Genomic DNA, 17026 nt, shown 5'->3' on the forward strand with positions numbered 1-17026 from the left:
AGATCTTGTTACGGATGGTTATGAGCCACCATGTGGTTGCTGGGATTTGAACTCCGGACCTTTGGGAAGAGCAGTCGGGTGCTCTTACCCACTGAGCCATCTCACCAGCCCCCACAGGTCACTTCTTGTGATGCCTCTGGTCACAGAAATGAGAAAACGAATTTTATAGCAAGTACTTGTAAGAATTATGACCATCAGAAGCCCCCATTCATTGCTGACAGAGATACAAATAGTATAGCCACCATGGGAGATACCCAGTAGTTTCTTTAAAACTAAGAAAACACTTAACTATACAATATACAATGGCCACACTTACAGGTTTTTCCCCAGGACAAATCAAGAGCATGGTGCACAACCTTGGCACGGTACAAGCATCATTTTGCCTCTCTGGACTTCTTAAATGCATAGTCCCAGTCAAACTTAAGTCAAATAACATTCATCAGTATGTGGGGCCAGTCCTGCTCAAAAGTGTCAGAGTTACCGAAAAAATCAAGGAAAATCAGAGAAATTGTCCCAGAGGAGCCCTAAGAATCAACTGAGTCCGAGTGTGTGGTGCCTTGGATAATGTCCTAGGAAAGAAAAAGGACATTCGTAACAACTGAAGAGTATAAATAAAACATGTATAGATACGTGTGTCCATATAGTTTCATGGGTTATAAAATGTATGGTGATGTGAGATTTAGTTTTATATATGTATACGTATGCTTGCATGAGCTCATGAGAAGCACATATGCAGTGCCCTTGGAAGTCATAAGAGGACTGTGAGCTACCATGTGAGTGTTGGAACTGGAACTGGGTCCTCTTGACCTGGGTCCTCTGCAAGAGCAGACAGTATGCTCTCGACCATGGAGCTGTCTCTCCAGCCCTGTAGAATGGTTTAAAAAGAGAAACTGGAGGCTCTATATATTACCTTTGCAGTTTCTCTGGGGAGGGGGGATAAAAGCATTCTAAATTTTATTTTAAGATTTATTTATGTGTGTGTGTGACAGAGAAGCTGGAGTTGCAGACTTGTGAGCTATCTAATGTGGATGCTGGGAACTAAATTCAGGCCCTGTGCAAGAGTAGTAAATGCTCTTAAGCACTAAGCCATCTCTCCAGTCCCTTACATTCTAAAATTTAAAAGGTCCTGATTAGAAAATAGTTTTCAGGGATAGGGAGTGTTGCTCAGTAATAGATTGCTTGATTAATATGTGCCCCTGGTTGAATGCCCTATTCTGTGTGCATATATACACCATCCCCACCTCACAACTAACCAACAGAAACTGGAACAATAAAACCATCTGTTCCATTTTCCAGTGTTGACATCAAGCAGATGGAGAGGGGGAATACTCAGAGATACTACAGGATTCCTTCTAACAGCTCTAACTTTCTTCCACCTATTGCGTAGATCTGGGTGCTCAGAAGCATCTCATCCCCTTACAAACCTTGTCCAGGTTTCATTAGGCCACTTCCAACTGATTCCCAATCAGACACAATCTGAGAGGTCAGAGCAGCAGCGCCCTCGTGTGGCCATGATATTGAGGCTAGAAGAGCCTACAACTTCTTACAGAAACTTCCTGAGACCTGACTCAGAACTCAAAGCAGTGTCAAATGATGACCTAAGAGTTCGAGTCTAGCCTGGTCTACAAAGTGAGCTGTACAGAGAAACCCTGTCTCGAAAAACCAAAAACCAAAAACCAAAAACCAAAAAAAAAAAAAAAAAAAAGAGTCTGAGTGCTTCCCAAATCCAGGCAAACACAGATGCATCCTCAAGTCTACAGCTAGTTTGTAGCCCCCATTGGGGCTAGAACTTCCCTCCTTCTGGGAAGCCCAGAACTTTCCACAAATAAGATGGGGGAGGAGCCAGAACCACCCAGGGCATTGTCCAGGAAAGACAAGGAGGTCACAGAAGTCAAAATAGGTAAATTGAGCCTGGGAGGGAGGCCAAAAGGAATGCTGGGTGGAAACTAGAGAGAAGAGTGCACCGGAAGTTTAGCAGGAAGTTTAGCAGGCGGACATCAATGCTTCTGGGGTGGGTTCTATTGGAGACAGGCTTACCAGCATCTAGTTCAAGCGCTGCTTTTCACATGGATAGTGACTCATTGTAGGTTATGAACTGTCAGGTTATGGGAGGCGGAGAAAAAGGGGAAGAGAGGGAAAGAGATATCGAAACATCTTAATATAAATTTTTTCATTGTATTGTATATGTATGAGTTTATATTTTGCTTGAAAGTACACTTGCATGTCAGGTTAAAAACTATGTGTGTTAGGTTTCTCTTGAGGTTGCTGGAGGTTTTTTCGTTTTTGTTAAATAATGTGGATGTTAGGTACTAGCTTGACTTTTTTTTTTTTTTTTTTTTTTTTTTTTTTTTTTTTTTTTTTTTTTTTCAGACAAAATGCCACTATGTTGCCTTGCCTCAAACTTGAGCACTTACATCTCATAAGCTAAGTCAACACCCTGTTGGTCACTGAGCTGAGCCTGACATCCTCAGGCCTTTTCTTTAGAAGAGTGTTAACTAAGGGACCTGGAGCGAGCAGTGCAGTGTCTGACATTCAGGCTCCATTTTTCCTGTACCCTCTAGCTTCATTTTGGGACAGGGTATTTAAGTGGTTTGTTCTGCATCCGTGTGACTTAGTGATGAACAAAGGTTTGTCCAGTTTCTGCTCAAGCTTTTGCACTTTTCCATGGTCATCTAGTTTCTATAATTTCTCCAAAATTTCCAAGCGTAAGAACAGCTAAAAGTTCTGGACGTTAGTGATTTATGCCATTAAGGTTTTTTTGTTTGTTTTGTAATTTTAAACAGGGTCCTTCCCTGTAACCCAAGTGTGCTGCAATCCTCTCTCCTAAATTCTGAGATTACAAGTATTCTGCTTATAGGTGTGTTGATTGGGGGTGGGGAGGTGAATAAAAAGGTGCAGATTTGCAAATCCCACCAGGATAGGGCAGACTTCCTTCATGGTCTGGTTTCTCTACACCTCATGAGTACTTACTTTAGAAGTTAGCCTGGAGTTTGGATAGAGTTTGTGTTCAGATTTTTGTTTGTTTATGATACAGGGGACGAAACCCAGGGCTTTCTGTATGTTAGCTAAACATTCTACACTGAGTACATTGCCAACTATATTCAGAATTTGGATCTCAGTCCTTCTGTGCTTGCCACTGGAGCCAATACTAGAGCCACTGGGGCTGCAGTAATTTGCTGAGGGGTTGGTAAACACCTACAGGTACTCATCAGTGTTTCTATTGTTATGATGAAACACCATGACCAAAAAGCAAGTTGGGGAGGAAAGAGTTCATTTTCCTCACACTTAATATCACTCACTGTTCATCACCGAAGGAAGTCGGGACAGGAATCAAACAGGGCAGAAACGTGGAGGCAGGAGCTGATGCAGAGGCCATGGAAGGTGCCGCTTCAAGGTTGTTCCTCCTGGATTGCTCAGCCTGCTTTCTTGTAGAACCCAGGATCACCAGCCTATAGGTGGTGCTACCCACAATAAGCTGGGCTCTACCCCCATCAATCACTAATTGAGAAAATACTGTACAAGCTTGCCTATAATCTGATCTTATGGAGGTATTTTCTTTTCTTTTTATTTATTACTACTACAGCACACTGTAGCTGTGTTCAAACACACCAGAGGGCATCGGATCCCATGACAGATGGTTGTGAGCCACCATGTGGTTGCAGGGAATTGAACTCAGGCCCTCAGTGCTCTTAACTGCTGAACCATCTCTCCAGCCCCCCTGAGGTATTTTCTTAATTGAGGTTTCCTACTCTCAGATGACTTTAACTTGTACCAAGCTGATATAAAACTATCCACCACAGATACAAAGACCACAGACTTGCAGTTCTTGCTCACTGTGGTGGTCAGAGGACAACTGGGGCAAGTCGGTTCTTGCCTTCCACCATGCAAGTTCTGGGATTCAAACTCAGATGGTCAGGCCTGGTGGAGAGTGCTTTTAACCACTGCTGGGTGGTTTTTGTTCGCTGTTGTTTGTTTGATTTAATACAGGAAAACAAGAAAAAAAAAAAAAAACACAAACACTGAAAACTACACCCAGGGCGATTACCAACATCCTGCTAAAAGACAACGTCTTCAGGAAATCGTCATGGCCCGTGGACTGATTTTGTTCTATTAGCATGAATCCAGCCGCAAGCAGCTCCTCTCCTTCCTTCTCCTCCTTTCCTCTCCCATCCCCTTTTCTCCGCTTTCTGGCCTGATCTCTTTCCTCATGGACAAAATATCCATTTTGCTTACAGTTTTCCGATGTTTTACTCACTCGTGTCAGGGAGGGTGTCGTATGGGAAAGCACAGGAAATAGTGGAGCAGTAACAGGAAGCAGCCAAGGCAAGATGTAGTCTCCAGATACGTACTTCCAGGGGCCTACTTCCTCCCACCAGGCCCTAGCTTCTACAGTTTTACAACCTCCCATTGGATTAGTCTATTCAAACTTTAAATCCACAAATGAATTAAACTATTCATTAGGTTGGAAACTTTACGATGTAATTGTTTCTAAGAGTAACTTCACACACACACACAGAGAGAGAGAGAGAGAGAGAGAGAGAGAGAGAGAGAGAGAGAGAGAAGAGTGCTTTACCAGTCTCTAAAGTTCATCAAGTTGATTGTTCAGACAAGGTTTCATAGTCTAAGGTAGCCTGGGACTGATTATGTAGCCCAGGATGATCCTTACTTAAAGTTTGCTATTTTCTTGTCTTAGCCCTTTAAGTACTGGGATTAGAATTGTGTGTGACTATGTCTGGCTCCCTATTCAGATTTTTCTATAATGTGAACCCAAACTCTGGCAGGGAATCAATGACACACACCTTATGGCTTCCTGGTTAAGATAGAGTCTCATGCAGCCCAGGCTAGCCTTGAACTCACTCACTATGTGGCTGAGAAGTTTGATACCCCCTTCATCCATCCTTCTTTTTCTTTCTTTCTTTCTTTCTTTCTTTCTTTCTTTCTTTCTTTCTTTCTTTCTTTCTTTCTTTTTTCTTTTTTTCTTTTTTTTTTTTCGAGACAGGGTTTCTCTGTNTAGCCCTGGCTGTCCTGGAACTCACTTTGTAGACCAGGCTGGCCTCGAACTCAGAAATCCACCTGCCTCTGCTTCCTGAGTGCTGGGATTAAAGGTGTGAGCCACCACGCCCGGCTTCATCCATCTTTCAAGTGCTAGGATGACAGGCATGTACCACTACACATGAGAGATGTTCTCTTTTAGTAGTTGACAATTTTTTTTTCTACATTCTCTAAATCAAGTTTTCACCTAGCGTAGAGGTGCTGAAACTGAAGAGGCGAGGCGACAAACCCAGTGCTATGCAGATGAATGTAGTTAACTAAAGATTTATAGACAGAAGCATTTCTTAGACATCAGCGAAGCACAGGATCCCTGCTAATCCAAGGCAGGAAGAAGGATGCCGAGCTAGATAAAGATGGGGTGCAGTGGGCTAGAAGGTGCCTGGGCTTTCTCAGAGGTCCTTAGCTCATCAAACATCAGCTGGAAACAGCCTAGGTGCCAGTGTGGTGGCCAGCATGAAATGTTAAACCAACCCTTGTAAGGGCTTCATTTGTCCTATAGTGTTTGTGTGCCGGGACTACCTGCTGGCCAAGGATGGTGTTTCCACCTCAAGGACAAGAAGCCAGTATACGCTCAATCACTGAATCGAGGTGTGGGGGGGTATTGAATTCAAGGGCTGCATGGCTCTATAGTGAGTTCCTAAGAAGAGCTGTCTCTAAGAAAGTAAGTAAATAATAAATAAATAAATATTTTGTTTATTTAAAGTTGAAGATCAACCTAAATCAGCTAACTATGGTTGCCCAGTTTTATAAGTAAGGTAATTTGAAGTCAGGGTGAGAAACAGTTCATTATTGATGGAAAATGTGGTTTTTTGTTTGTTTGTTTTTGTTCGTTTATTTGTTTTTTACCTCACTACTGGCCTGTTTCATGTGGATTGCTTCAACCTAGTACCTTCTGTACTTTCCTATCACCTTCCCCACCTATGTTTGTGCTTTGGCTGCCTGAGACCTGGGCTAAGTGTTAAAATTCCAATGGAACTTATTAAAAATAAAAACAAACAAACAAGCAAACAAAAGGATTACAGAGAGAGACTGAAGTGAATTTGGTATGTGAAACGCTAAGATGACTTGACTGGTTTGATACCTGTGAAGTGTCTGTATCATTTCTTTTTAATCATTATTTTTTATTCTTGTGAGTCTGTATGAGTGCATGCCACATATGGGATGGTACCAAAAGAAGAGTGTGGGGTTCCCTGGTTACAGGTCTTTGTGAATGTCTCTCTGTGCTAGGTCTCCTGGAATCCTCCCTAACTACTGAGCTATCCTGTTACTCCAGTCTTTTAAGTCTCCTGTGCTTTCTTGGTTTTTACTTTAGCTAAGATGTTGCTCCACGGCCCATTTTACTTGTCCAGTAAACTTGTTCCAGTTTTTCTTCGGTCTTACCTTAGTGTGTGTGTGTGTGTGTGTGTGTGTGTGTGTGTGTGTGTGTGTGTGTGTNGTGTGTGTGTGTGTGTGTGTGTGTGTGTGTGTGTGTGTGTGTGTGTGTGTGTGTGTTTTACTGTGTAGCCTAGGCAGGCGTGGAACTCACTTTCAGCTGCCTAGTACAAGGAATTACGGAAATTGAGTCACCCGTCCCTCCCACCGCCCCTTACCCCCATCCCCCACTCCCATTCCCCACCCCAGGAGTAAATACTTATCTTAGGAAATGGAATTTCCTAGCGCAGCTGAGACCAGTGAAGACCGACAGTAGGCGGGACGAGAAGGCGTGGCATTCAGGCATTGGGCTTCTTCGGATCTAAATTTCTGACCTTGGCAGACAGCCACTTGAGATGTGTTACCTGCGGACGGAGCAGAACGGAAGCAGAGGGACAAAGTAGCGGATTCCTGACTTCTGGCAAGGGCCCCTTCCTGGGTTTCACGCCGCTGCGTTCTGGTCGGGGCTGGAACGCGCGCCCAGCCCTTTGTGTGGCTGTGGTCCGAGGCTACGGCTCGGAAGACGAGCGTTGGGGAGGGCAGGACTGCCGAGCCTCAAGTAGTGCTGTCGAGCGCGGTGAGAGCGTGCGGGGACCCGGGTGGAGCCGCTCCCGCGGTGGAGCCACGAGGGCCCGACACCTGGGAGGGAGAAGCCGCCTGGCTCCTTGGTGGAAAGGCTCACGTGGCTGAAACCTCGGGGGTTTCGGGTCTGGGACCAGGGCAGATCGGGCAAGCCGGCGGGCGGGCATTTCTCCTCAGATTGTGTGCGTGAGAGCGGCGGGGCCTCAGATTTAGAGAGCTGAACAGACAGGGTGTATTGTGGCAAGTCTGCCTGATCTTTCTGTCTTAGCTTCCTTTGTGCTATTGGGGCTGACTCCTCAGATTTGTGAAACAATGAATGGGCTTTAGTTGGAGGAGTGCAGTCAGGGTTGAGAGATGTCTTCACAGTTCCTCCAGAAATTTACCCAGTGGAAGGGTGAGGCCAAGCCTGGCCCATCTCCCATGCCAGCGGGGTGGGAGTCGGGAGGGACCGGACCTGACCTCCTGCCAATCAACAGCCAAGTCTTATTCAGTCTCCTTGCCTTCTCAGGGCTCCTGCACCAGGAAAGAACAATCAGAGGTAAAAGAGTGAGAAGGTGGATGAAGGTACACAACACCTGTCAGTCTCCTTAAGCAGCCTGTATCTATATTAAAGACCGCTCCCTGCTTTGTGCGAATGTGCTGCTGCTGCTGTTGATGATGATGATGATTTATGCTTTATGTAGCCCAGGCTGTCCTAGAACTCCCGGAGATCCTGTCTCAGCCTTCCTGGTGTTTGGGTAATCGTCTAGGTCGCCACACATCTTCATGCTATTGTTAAGACTTGTTGATAAAGGGGTCTTTGCTGAGAATGGTTAAAGACAGGTCCTAGAAGACACTAGCATAGATAGAACTGTATGGACAGGTCCTGGAAGACACTGTTTGGAATGTGGTTTTTCAACGGAAGAATAATGAGAGGGGAGACAGAAGGAAGGAAGAAAATCAACCTCAGAGTGCAGCTTTCCTGGCAACTTTTTGGGGATCAGAGCTAGCAATTCCTTGAATGACTTGTTCCTTGCTGGTACTTTCACTTAGCAAAAGAATTGAGAGGAAAAGACAGGGCAACAAGTCTCTGTGCCTTTATGCTTCCCTTGCATCTAGAGAGGAGAAATAGAAATTTCAGAGTGAACAAAGAATTTAATTGTTGTTGGGCTATTATCACTGTGCTGTACATGTGATACTGTACTCATGCTGCCAAGACTTAATGATGGGAAATGATGATCCAAAATGATGGGAAAGCCTTACATATTCAGACAGCTTATTGGGGGGGGGGGGGTTGGTTTAACTTGTCCCTAGGCTAGTACTATGTAGTGCATAGGGATAGATAGATAGATACTCTGATATTCCTTTATGCTGGGTTGTAGTCACAGGCTACGCTTTCCAGACAGACAGCTAGTAGATCAGGAAAGGAAACAACACACACTGTCAGTGTACTTTGTTACTAAGCTATAAGGTTCTGTTCCGTAGGCATATTACTTGGCATTTCTGACCTAATGACATTTTCAGCTTAAGAGGTCATCAGAGGCTAGGTCCATTGTAAATATCGTATCTATATATTAAACATTGAAGTCATGGAACTAGGGGTATGCATAAGGCTCAGTGGTATAGCACTTGCTTAGCAGGCATAAGTTCCTAGGTTTGAGCCCCAGGAGACCACACACATATTCAAATCACAGAATCTATATTTTAATTTCTGGTCCTGGAAGAGATATATACTCTCATCTTTCCAGTGAAATCAAGTCAGAGGATGAAGAGACAAACTCAAAAGTGGTATGTGACACATTCAGGTATGTACTTTCCAGTGGTACTGAATCTAGAATTAAACTTTACTCTCCCATGGATCACACGTCCTAGAATGGATGACTTAACGTTTATACTTGAGGTTTGTGAAAATGGAGCCAATTTACCTAACTTGGTACTGCCGAGAAGGTTCTATCACAGTGCGGGAAGCTAGTAGCTGGGTGCTACGGAAGCACTTATTCCTTACACACACTCTCTTCCTTTTGCTGATATTCTGTATTTTTCTTAAACCTTAGATCTCTAGAAGTGGGCAACCAACAAATTGTGGCTAGAAGCAGTCTGGAATAGAAGTCAAACGCCTAGGACCAGCCTGGCATTACCAAGCAATGGCAGCTAGGAAACAGGTAATCAGAGCCCTGAATTCTGTGGCCTGGGCTTTGAGGGAACTAAAGCTGTCAATCGTGAATGGAGAATTTGGACAGTTGAACAATCAAGGAAGACAACCTCTTTTAGAGTAGATGCTTTCGTTATAAGAAGCAATATCAAATTCTGGGGCCCTTGTAGGAACCCTCCAACTGCCCAGTGCCTGGGAAATAGAGTCCCATTAGCCTTGGGATCCAGACCAGAGACACCACTATAAAGACATGCTGCTCCGTGGGGTAGGTAGTATGTTAGCTGCTCTATAGAGGCCCCAAAGAAAGATTATGGTGGAAGGACTGGGGAGGTGGCTCAGCATGTTGTAAAGTACTTGTTGCACAAAGTTGAAGACCCAGTGTGGGATCTTCAGTCCCCACATTAAAACAAACGGAAGGAAGGAAGAAGGAAGGAAGGAAGGAAGGAAGGAAGGAAGGAAGGAAGGAAGGAAGGAAGGAAAAGAAAGACAGACATAAGGTCAGCAGGATAATCGCAGAGGCTTTCTAGCCAGATACTCTTGTTGAGTTGATGAGCTCCAGGTTCAGTGAGAGATTTCTCAGAAAACAGGTAGAGCAAAATAGAGGACATAACATGGAGAGATTACTAGTGAAATCCAACAGCAGAAAGGAGAAAGTCAGATAAAGGAGGTGGCAGGCCCTAGATTTTCTTGAGGCCTTTTACTCACCTGTGGATCTGGTAGAATCCCAGATTGTCCCAGGCCAAACAACAGGGAAAAAGGAATTGCAAGATCTTCTCTCTCTCCCATACCACCTTGGAATCCTTCATCTCTCTCTCTCTCTCTCTCTCTCTCTCTCTCTCTCTCTCCTCTTCTCTCTTCTCTCTCTCTCTCAGGTCAAATGTTCTTAAGAGACAGTAGAACAGACTGATGTACTGAAGGAAGGCCGTATGGAGACACAAGAAAATGACAACTTGCCAACCAAGGAAAGAGGCCTGTGTGAGACCAACCCTTCTGTACTTGTATCTTTGAATTCCAGCTTTCATGAGCTCAAGATGCTCAGTCCATGATTTTTCTCATCATGTGCAGTGGGCATCCAAGCTTGAGCCCCATTGAGACCGACGCTGGCACACCTTAGTGAATAAAATCTCACTCTTTAGTACTGAACTTAGAAGTAGGTTCCTCCCTCCCCTTAGAACCCTCACTGAGTGAGGCCAAGTGCCCTTCTGAGTGCCAATGGTAAGTCAGGCCCTGCGCCCAACAACACTTCTGCTGTCCTGGTTAATGTATACATTTTATAAAGGAGACAGTTTCAACTTCTAAGTTTACTGATTCTAAAACTGAAGGGATGAGGCAGTCCTTGAACAGGACCACATACAGATGACCCCATCTCTCTTCCTAGAGTCGGGCCTGTCAATGTTCTTGCACAAGAGCTTGACTACAGAGAAGCCAGCTGTGTCCCGGCCACCACCTAACTGTGTCGCAAAACCTGTTAGCTTTCTTCCCACTAGTCCCTAAGCCCCAGGAGCAAAGTCTGGGAGCGGATTTTTATTTCCTCTCACCTGTCAGCCTGTTTCCAGCCCATGTGGCCCACAGTACAGCTGATGCTTTTTGTTCTAGTGCTGAGGCAGGGGGATCAAGGTCCTGCCAGTGTGGGGGGACATGAGCGAGAAGTACAAACAGGAGTCTCAGCTGAACACAGTGGCTCTGTCCCATATGCTCCTGACCCCCAGTTTCCATGGTTCAGTGTAGTATGGGAAAGTATTAGACTAGTAAAATATTAAAGCAGAGAAATAATCATCTACCAATGTTGGGAACTAAAAAGGGGGCCCAGGTGGAGTGGGAAAAGGGAAAGACCCACACCCCACCAGAGATCCACCTATTCTCTGGTCTGTCAGGCGTGGGAGGGCTGCTGTCTACCTATCCACTCAACCCTGGGTGGGCATTCATCTATCCCACTCTTCAGGGGGTGGCGAAGGGGCAGCCCTGCCTGGGGATCCCTGGAGCTACCTTGCTAAAGCCACCGGGGTTATGGGAGAGAGGGATGAGGGAAGAGGTTCCCAACACTGACCAGAGTGTGCAGTGGATCTTGATGGAACAGACACTCTCTATGGTTTAAGAACTTTATTATAGAAATGCAGGAGAGAGAGAGAGAGAGAGAGAGAGAGAGAGAGAGAGAGAGAGAGANCCTCTCCTCCCCTCCCCCTCTACTCTCCCCTCCTCTTTTCAGTGGGTTCCTTTTTCTGTACCCATCCTTTGCTTTCCATATGTCACAGCTCCTGACTATGTGCCTTTCCCCATACCCTTTCATGGTACTGTCTTTCTCTTAGGTTTGAATTCTCAAAATCTTGAGAATATGTCATTATTTTATAGTCCAAATGAGAAAGTTACACACCACCATACACATAACCATACAAATAACAGTCCTTTATTTAAGCTGGTGACCAGGAGCAAGCTAGTGCCTCAGGAAAGCTCTTGGCATGGAAACTCAGGGGTACTGCATTTATAAAAGCAAAACCACATTCTTAGGGATAGGTTAAGGGAATCTGTAATATGTGTTTTGGTTACACACTCAGCAGAGATTTTGGTTCTACATTTGGTTTTATATCTATGGTCAGGACTGTAGAAAGTCCTGAATGCTTTGCCAAGGCAGATGTGATAGTTCAGAAACTTAGGGGCTGAAAAGTCCCTGAACAGACACTTCAAGTCTCTGTATTTACGTTCTAAGTCTTCCCAGCCATCCAGGACACCAGTCAGTTATGAGGACGTGGCAGTGACTTTCACCCAGGAAGAATGGGAATATCTGACTTCTACACAGAAGACCCTTTACCAGAAAGTGATGTCAGAAACCTTCAAGAACCTGACATTTGTTGGTAAGAGACTGACTCCTTCAGCATTCTCCCTGTCCGATAGCCTTAGAAAAATACTGATGGGGTAAAAATAGTAAAAGAAATAAAAACTTAGATGACAAGCTAGGCTTGAAGATAGAGGTAGGAGGACCAGGTTAGGGTGATTCCCACTACATAGCAACTTTAAAGCTAGCCTGGACTACATGCATGGGTCTAGAGAGGGGGCTTAGAGGTTGAGAGAGTACTTGTTCTTGTAGAGGACCTGAGTTCAGTTTCTAGCCCCACACTGTGGCTCACAAACATTTATAACTCTAATTCCAGGGGTCCCACACCTTCTGACTTCTATGGGCACCAGACATACATATGTACATATATATACAAGCAGGCAAAACACTTAAGTCACAAAAACTAAAAAACAAACAAACAAACCTGAAAAGAAAAAAGCACCCCCAGGAATACAAAGATAATGTTGTGTGTGTGTTCATGTATATGTAGGCATACTTAGGTATTTACGTGGAGGCCAGGGTCAAATTTGGGCTTCATTCCTCAGGGTACAGCCACTCTATAATTTTTGATTTGGGTTGGGTCTCACTAATTGGAACTCATTGATTCAGCTAGGCGGACTGACCAGTGAGCCCTAAGTATCTGCCTTTTCTGCTTCATGGTGCTGGGTTTTCATCCAAATGCCATACCTGGCCTTCTTAGTGTGCATTCTGAGGCTTAAACTCAAGTGCTCTTGATTGTATGGTCAGCAGGTTATCTACTGAGCTACTTTCCCCACCCCAGGTAACACTTTTTATCATTATAATTGTTATATTGTGAAAATATGTAAATTTTCCTGTCTGGCCTAGTTTGTTGACAAAAGCCTGTAATTCCAAGACTTCTAACACTCCCAACATACCTGGATCTGATGCAGGAAGACTGCAAACAAAACCCCAACCTTGATTATAGAGATTGAGGCCAGCTTGGACTACACTGTGAAACTTCCTCAAACAAACAAACAAACAAACAAACAAACAAAAAAACCACTTGCCTGTATATCCAACCGATATTTAGTCACTCTTGTTGTGAGGCATTATACTAGAAGCTGCAACCAAGTGTCTTAGATAAATGTTCTTTAAAAACAACCCCCCCCATTTTAACGTTTTATTTTATGTATAAGAATGATCTGCTTGCCTGTTTGTATGCGCACTTTGTGTGTGCCTGGTGTCCATACAGGTTTGAAGAAGGGACGGATGGGATCCCCTGAAACTGGAGTTATGGATGGTGGTAAGCTGCCATGCAGATACTGGCAACAGTATCCAGATCCTCTACAAGAGCAACAGGTGCATGAACTGCTGAGCCATCTTGCTAGCCCTAGATTAATGTTCTTTTTTTTTTTTTTTTTTTTAAAAAAAGATTTATTTATTATATTGTAAGTACACTATAGCTGACACACCAGAAGAGAGCATCAGATCTCATTACGGATGGTTGTGAGCCACCATGTGGTTGCTGGGATTTGAACTCAGGGCCTCTGGAAGAGCAGTCAGTGCTCTTAACTACTGAGCCATCTCTCCAGCCCTAGATTAATGTTCTTTTTTTTTTTTTTTTAATCTTTAATTGGTGTTGGCTCACAGTTTTAATGGTTTAGTCCATTAGTCTATCATCATCATGGTGGAATCAAGCATGGCAGAGTGCAGGCAGAGGTAGTGCTGGAGAAGAAGCTGAGAGGTGTTTTTTTTGTTGTTGTTTTGTTTTGTTTTGTTTTGTTTTGTTTTGAGACAGGGTTTCTCTGTGTAGCCCTGGCTGTCCTGGAACTCACTTTGTAGACCAGGTTGGCCTCAAACTCAGAAATCCGCCTGCCTCTGCCTCCCAAGTGCTGGGATTAAAGGCGTGCGCCACCACGCCCAGCCTTAGATTAATGTTCTTAAAACAAGCCTATAGGAGGTAGCTTGTTGTCTGCATAAGACATAAAGGGGCCTAGCATGGGACCACTTTGCTTCATTTCCATACTGTAGACAGATTTGGTAGTGCATCTCACCCAGAAGGATGGATGGAGAGAATTCAGAGCCAGCTTGCATTGTATTCGGAGCCCTTATTGCCCAAAGCAACAAACCATGCCCTTCTCCCCACTCAAAATATGACTCCATTTAGAGCCCAAATACAAGATTGGAACAGCTTACCAAAAGGAAAAGGGCAGAGATCAGGTCTCTAGCCTCCAAAGACAACAGGTGAGAATTGTAAAGGGAGCTGGGTATGGTAACTCACATCTGTAACCCCAACACCTTGCCTTCATCACGTATTTGGGGGCCTATCATCTCACAGAACCAAGGACCAGCAAAATGGTTCAGTGGTTAAGAGTGCCTGCCATCAAGGCTGACAATTGGAATTTGAATATACTTGGTGTAAAGAGAAAACCAATCCTACAAGCTGTCTGCCAACCCCCATAAGCATGCCATAGCATGTGTACACTTGCACACATGCACACAACATAGTAAAAATGTAATTTTAAAACTGCAGAGGAGAGAGGAGGATTTAAAAGACCCAGGACAGTCCCAGCTTGGTGAGCTGACCTACTGCTTTAAGCTCAGTACCTTTCCATCTGCGTTAGACTTGGGACTAGAGGAAACCCCGAGATCAAAGTTTTAAGTCCACTGGCTTCGTAATGAATAGCCAAGATTTTTCAAAACAAGTAATCTAGTTTCCAGGAATCAAGAGATTGCCTGCGAGCCCCTCAGTTAGTGTCAACCTTTAAGATTAAGAAGTTCTTTCTGGGAGAAGTGAGAAACAAGATCTCCACAATGTTGATCTGGAGAAGGATAAGCTTGTTCCGGAGATAGGAGTTAAGGAACTGAGAGGAATGTTAATTTAGGTTGGCCACACTTCTCAGCTCACACGGTCCTGGTGTGTTGCTTTGTACTCCAATTCGGTTATTAGTAATGATAGCATCAATTTTCAGGATACAGTAGTCTTCCCTTGGGCAGGAGATGTAGCTAGCTCACTGGTAGAGCGCTTGTGTGCATGGTAGAGCACTGTAGATCACTTGGGTCGCTTGTGCACATGGCTTGCTTCCCCAGCACTGGGGGATGAGTTCTCTGTTATCTGAAAGTATTTTGTTCAGGAGGTTACTGAAGCTACAGCCACACATAGTACTGAGGCCTATTTGCTTGGTTTTTGTTTTTACTGAGCTGGGGATTGAACCCCAGGTTTTGTGTATACTAGGCAAGTGCTGTGCTCCTCAACTATATCCCCAGGTCCTAAATTCTGTTTTCTGTAGTAGACACAGTAATAAACCAAAATACTAATAATATAGGATAATTATAATCTATATTAAAAAGTGATGTAAATGTGGTCTTACAGTAGGGAATTCTCCATTTAATATTTTGTACTTGGCTGACACGTGTGTAATCAGGGCTGAGGGGAGGGTTACTGCTTCGTTATCTGTGGGGTTATCTCAGACTATGAGTCATATTAAGAGTGGGAAGATGGATTTCAAAGATGTAAGTTGGTATTTAGATATTTGCAATTATAGAAGATGCCCATGAAATTTTTACTAGTCATCATTATTATTGTTTTTATTAATAATATTATTACATTTTCCTATTTCTAGCCTATGAGGCCCAAGGGTGAATGGCTGCATTTTAAAGGTTGGGAAAAGGGAAAGTGGCTTGTATTGAGCACAAACCTTGTACTGGCATTCTCATAGTGAACTGTGTATTTTCCCTCCTCTACTACAGGAAGCAAGAAAAAACCTCAAGAACCTAGCCCAGATCTGGAAGATAAGAATGAGCAGAAGTCCTCCAGTTGCACAGGGGTATTCAAAGGTGGACCATTCTTTTTCTGTCTGACCTGTGGCAAATGTTTCAAAAAGAACACCTTCCTCTTTAATCACCAGTTTCCTGTGAGGTCCCGGAGGCTGGCAGTCACAAATCCACAAAGCCGCAAAGCCAAGGGCTACAAGTCCCAGCATCGCGGAGAGAGGCCTTTCTTTTGTAATCTCTGTGGCAAGACTTACCGTGATGCTTCTGGACTGAGCCGTCACCGACGTGCTCATTTAGGTTACAGGCCCCGTTCCTGCCCTGAGTGTGGAAAGTGCTTCCGGGATCAGTCTGAGGTCAACCGCCACCTGAAGGTACACCAAAACAAGCCAGCGGCTAGCAAACAGGCTGCCAACCAGGCTAGCAACCAGAAGCGGAAGAGGAGGGTTCCACCTACAACACCTGCATCCCAAGCGCCCGCCCTCAAGTATGTGAAAGTGATCCAGGGACCAGTGGCCAGGGCAAAGGCGCGGAACAACAGAGCCTCGACCCTGAATGTCAGATCCAACACTATTACAGTGGTCCGTTCAAGAGAAAAGATCTCTTGTCCCTATTGTCGCATAACTTTTACCATGAGAACCTGTCTCTTAACCCACCTCAAGATCCACTTCAGACGTCAACCCAACCAGCACTTCTGTTGCAAAGAGTCGGCCCACTCATCCAACACCCTCAGGATGCAAAAGATCTACACTTGCCCCGTCTGTGACAGCTCCTTTAGGGGAAAGGAGAGCCTGCTGGATCACTTGTGCTGCCGAAGACCAATCAGGTTCAGTAAATGCTGGGAAATCCTGGGTCATTTGCTTGGCTATCTTCATGAACCTGTGGTGCTGGGAAATCTTTTTAAAGTAAGGGACTCCTCAGGAAAAAGGATGGAATCCAGGAGGAGAAGACGGAAACGTGCGTGCAGTGAGAATCCCGAAACAGAAGGCCTGTCTGGGAATGGTGGGGTGGCTCAGTGGGCAATGGAGGTTGCCACCGACTCTGAGAGCCCTGTGACAGAAGAAGAGGACTGACTCCCAACTTCATACCTACCCATGCACGACCGCCCCACCCCCACTCCCACCCCCACCCCACAAAATAAATACAATTTTTAAAACTAAAAGAAGGGGAGGGGAGGTCAAACTGAGGTCTTTCTTTGTATTTGTTTTTTCCTGAAGACTGACCTCTGCCATCAGGAGGTTTAAACAGGAGATGAGTGGATGATGAAGGAAAGAGACAAGGAAAGAAAA

At 44.6% G+C, this 17026-nt stretch overlaps 2 protein-coding genes across 7 annotated transcripts in view; one reads left to right on the forward strand and one right to left on the reverse strand.

Moving 5' to 3' along the window:
• The window catches only part of LOC110336017 (HLA class I histocompatibility antigen, alpha chain G-like), a 22950-nt gene extending 15739 nt beyond the window's left edge, over positions 1-7211 (reverse strand). The window contains exon 1 of the mRNA XM_021218442.1: positions 6976-7211. Coding sequence (XP_021074101.1) covers positions 6976-7211 — 236 coding nt within the window. The remainder of the gene's footprint in view (positions 1-6975) is intronic.
• Positions 6703-17018, forward strand: Zfp57 (ZFP57 zinc finger protein). 6 transcript variants are annotated; one of them, XM_021218087.2, is made up of 5 exons: positions 6703-7039; positions 7553-7582; positions 9078-9185; positions 11880-12024; positions 15717-17018. In XM_021218087.2, exons 3-5 carry the CDS (start codon positions 9168-9170, stop codon positions 16808-16810), a joined length of 1257 nt encoding a protein of 418 aa, XP_021073746.1. In that variant the 5' UTR covers positions 6703-7039; positions 7553-7582; positions 9078-9167; the 3' UTR covers positions 16811-17018. The 6 variants fall into 6 exon arrangements, with proteins under 6 accessions (XP_021073746.1, XP_029387078.1, XP_029387076.1 ...); XM_029531218.1 differs by having other exon boundaries at positions 11889-12024; XM_029531216.1 differs by having other exon boundaries at positions 7553-7608; positions 15717-16840.
• Positions 17019-17026: the final 8 nt, after the last annotated feature.

This window comes from Mus pahari, chromosome 18, assembly GCF_900095145.1.
Source record: "Mus pahari chromosome 18, PAHARI_EIJ_v1.1, whole genome shotgun sequence".
NCBI classification, from domain to species: Eukaryota; Metazoa; Chordata; class Mammalia; order Rodentia; family Muridae; genus Mus; species Mus pahari.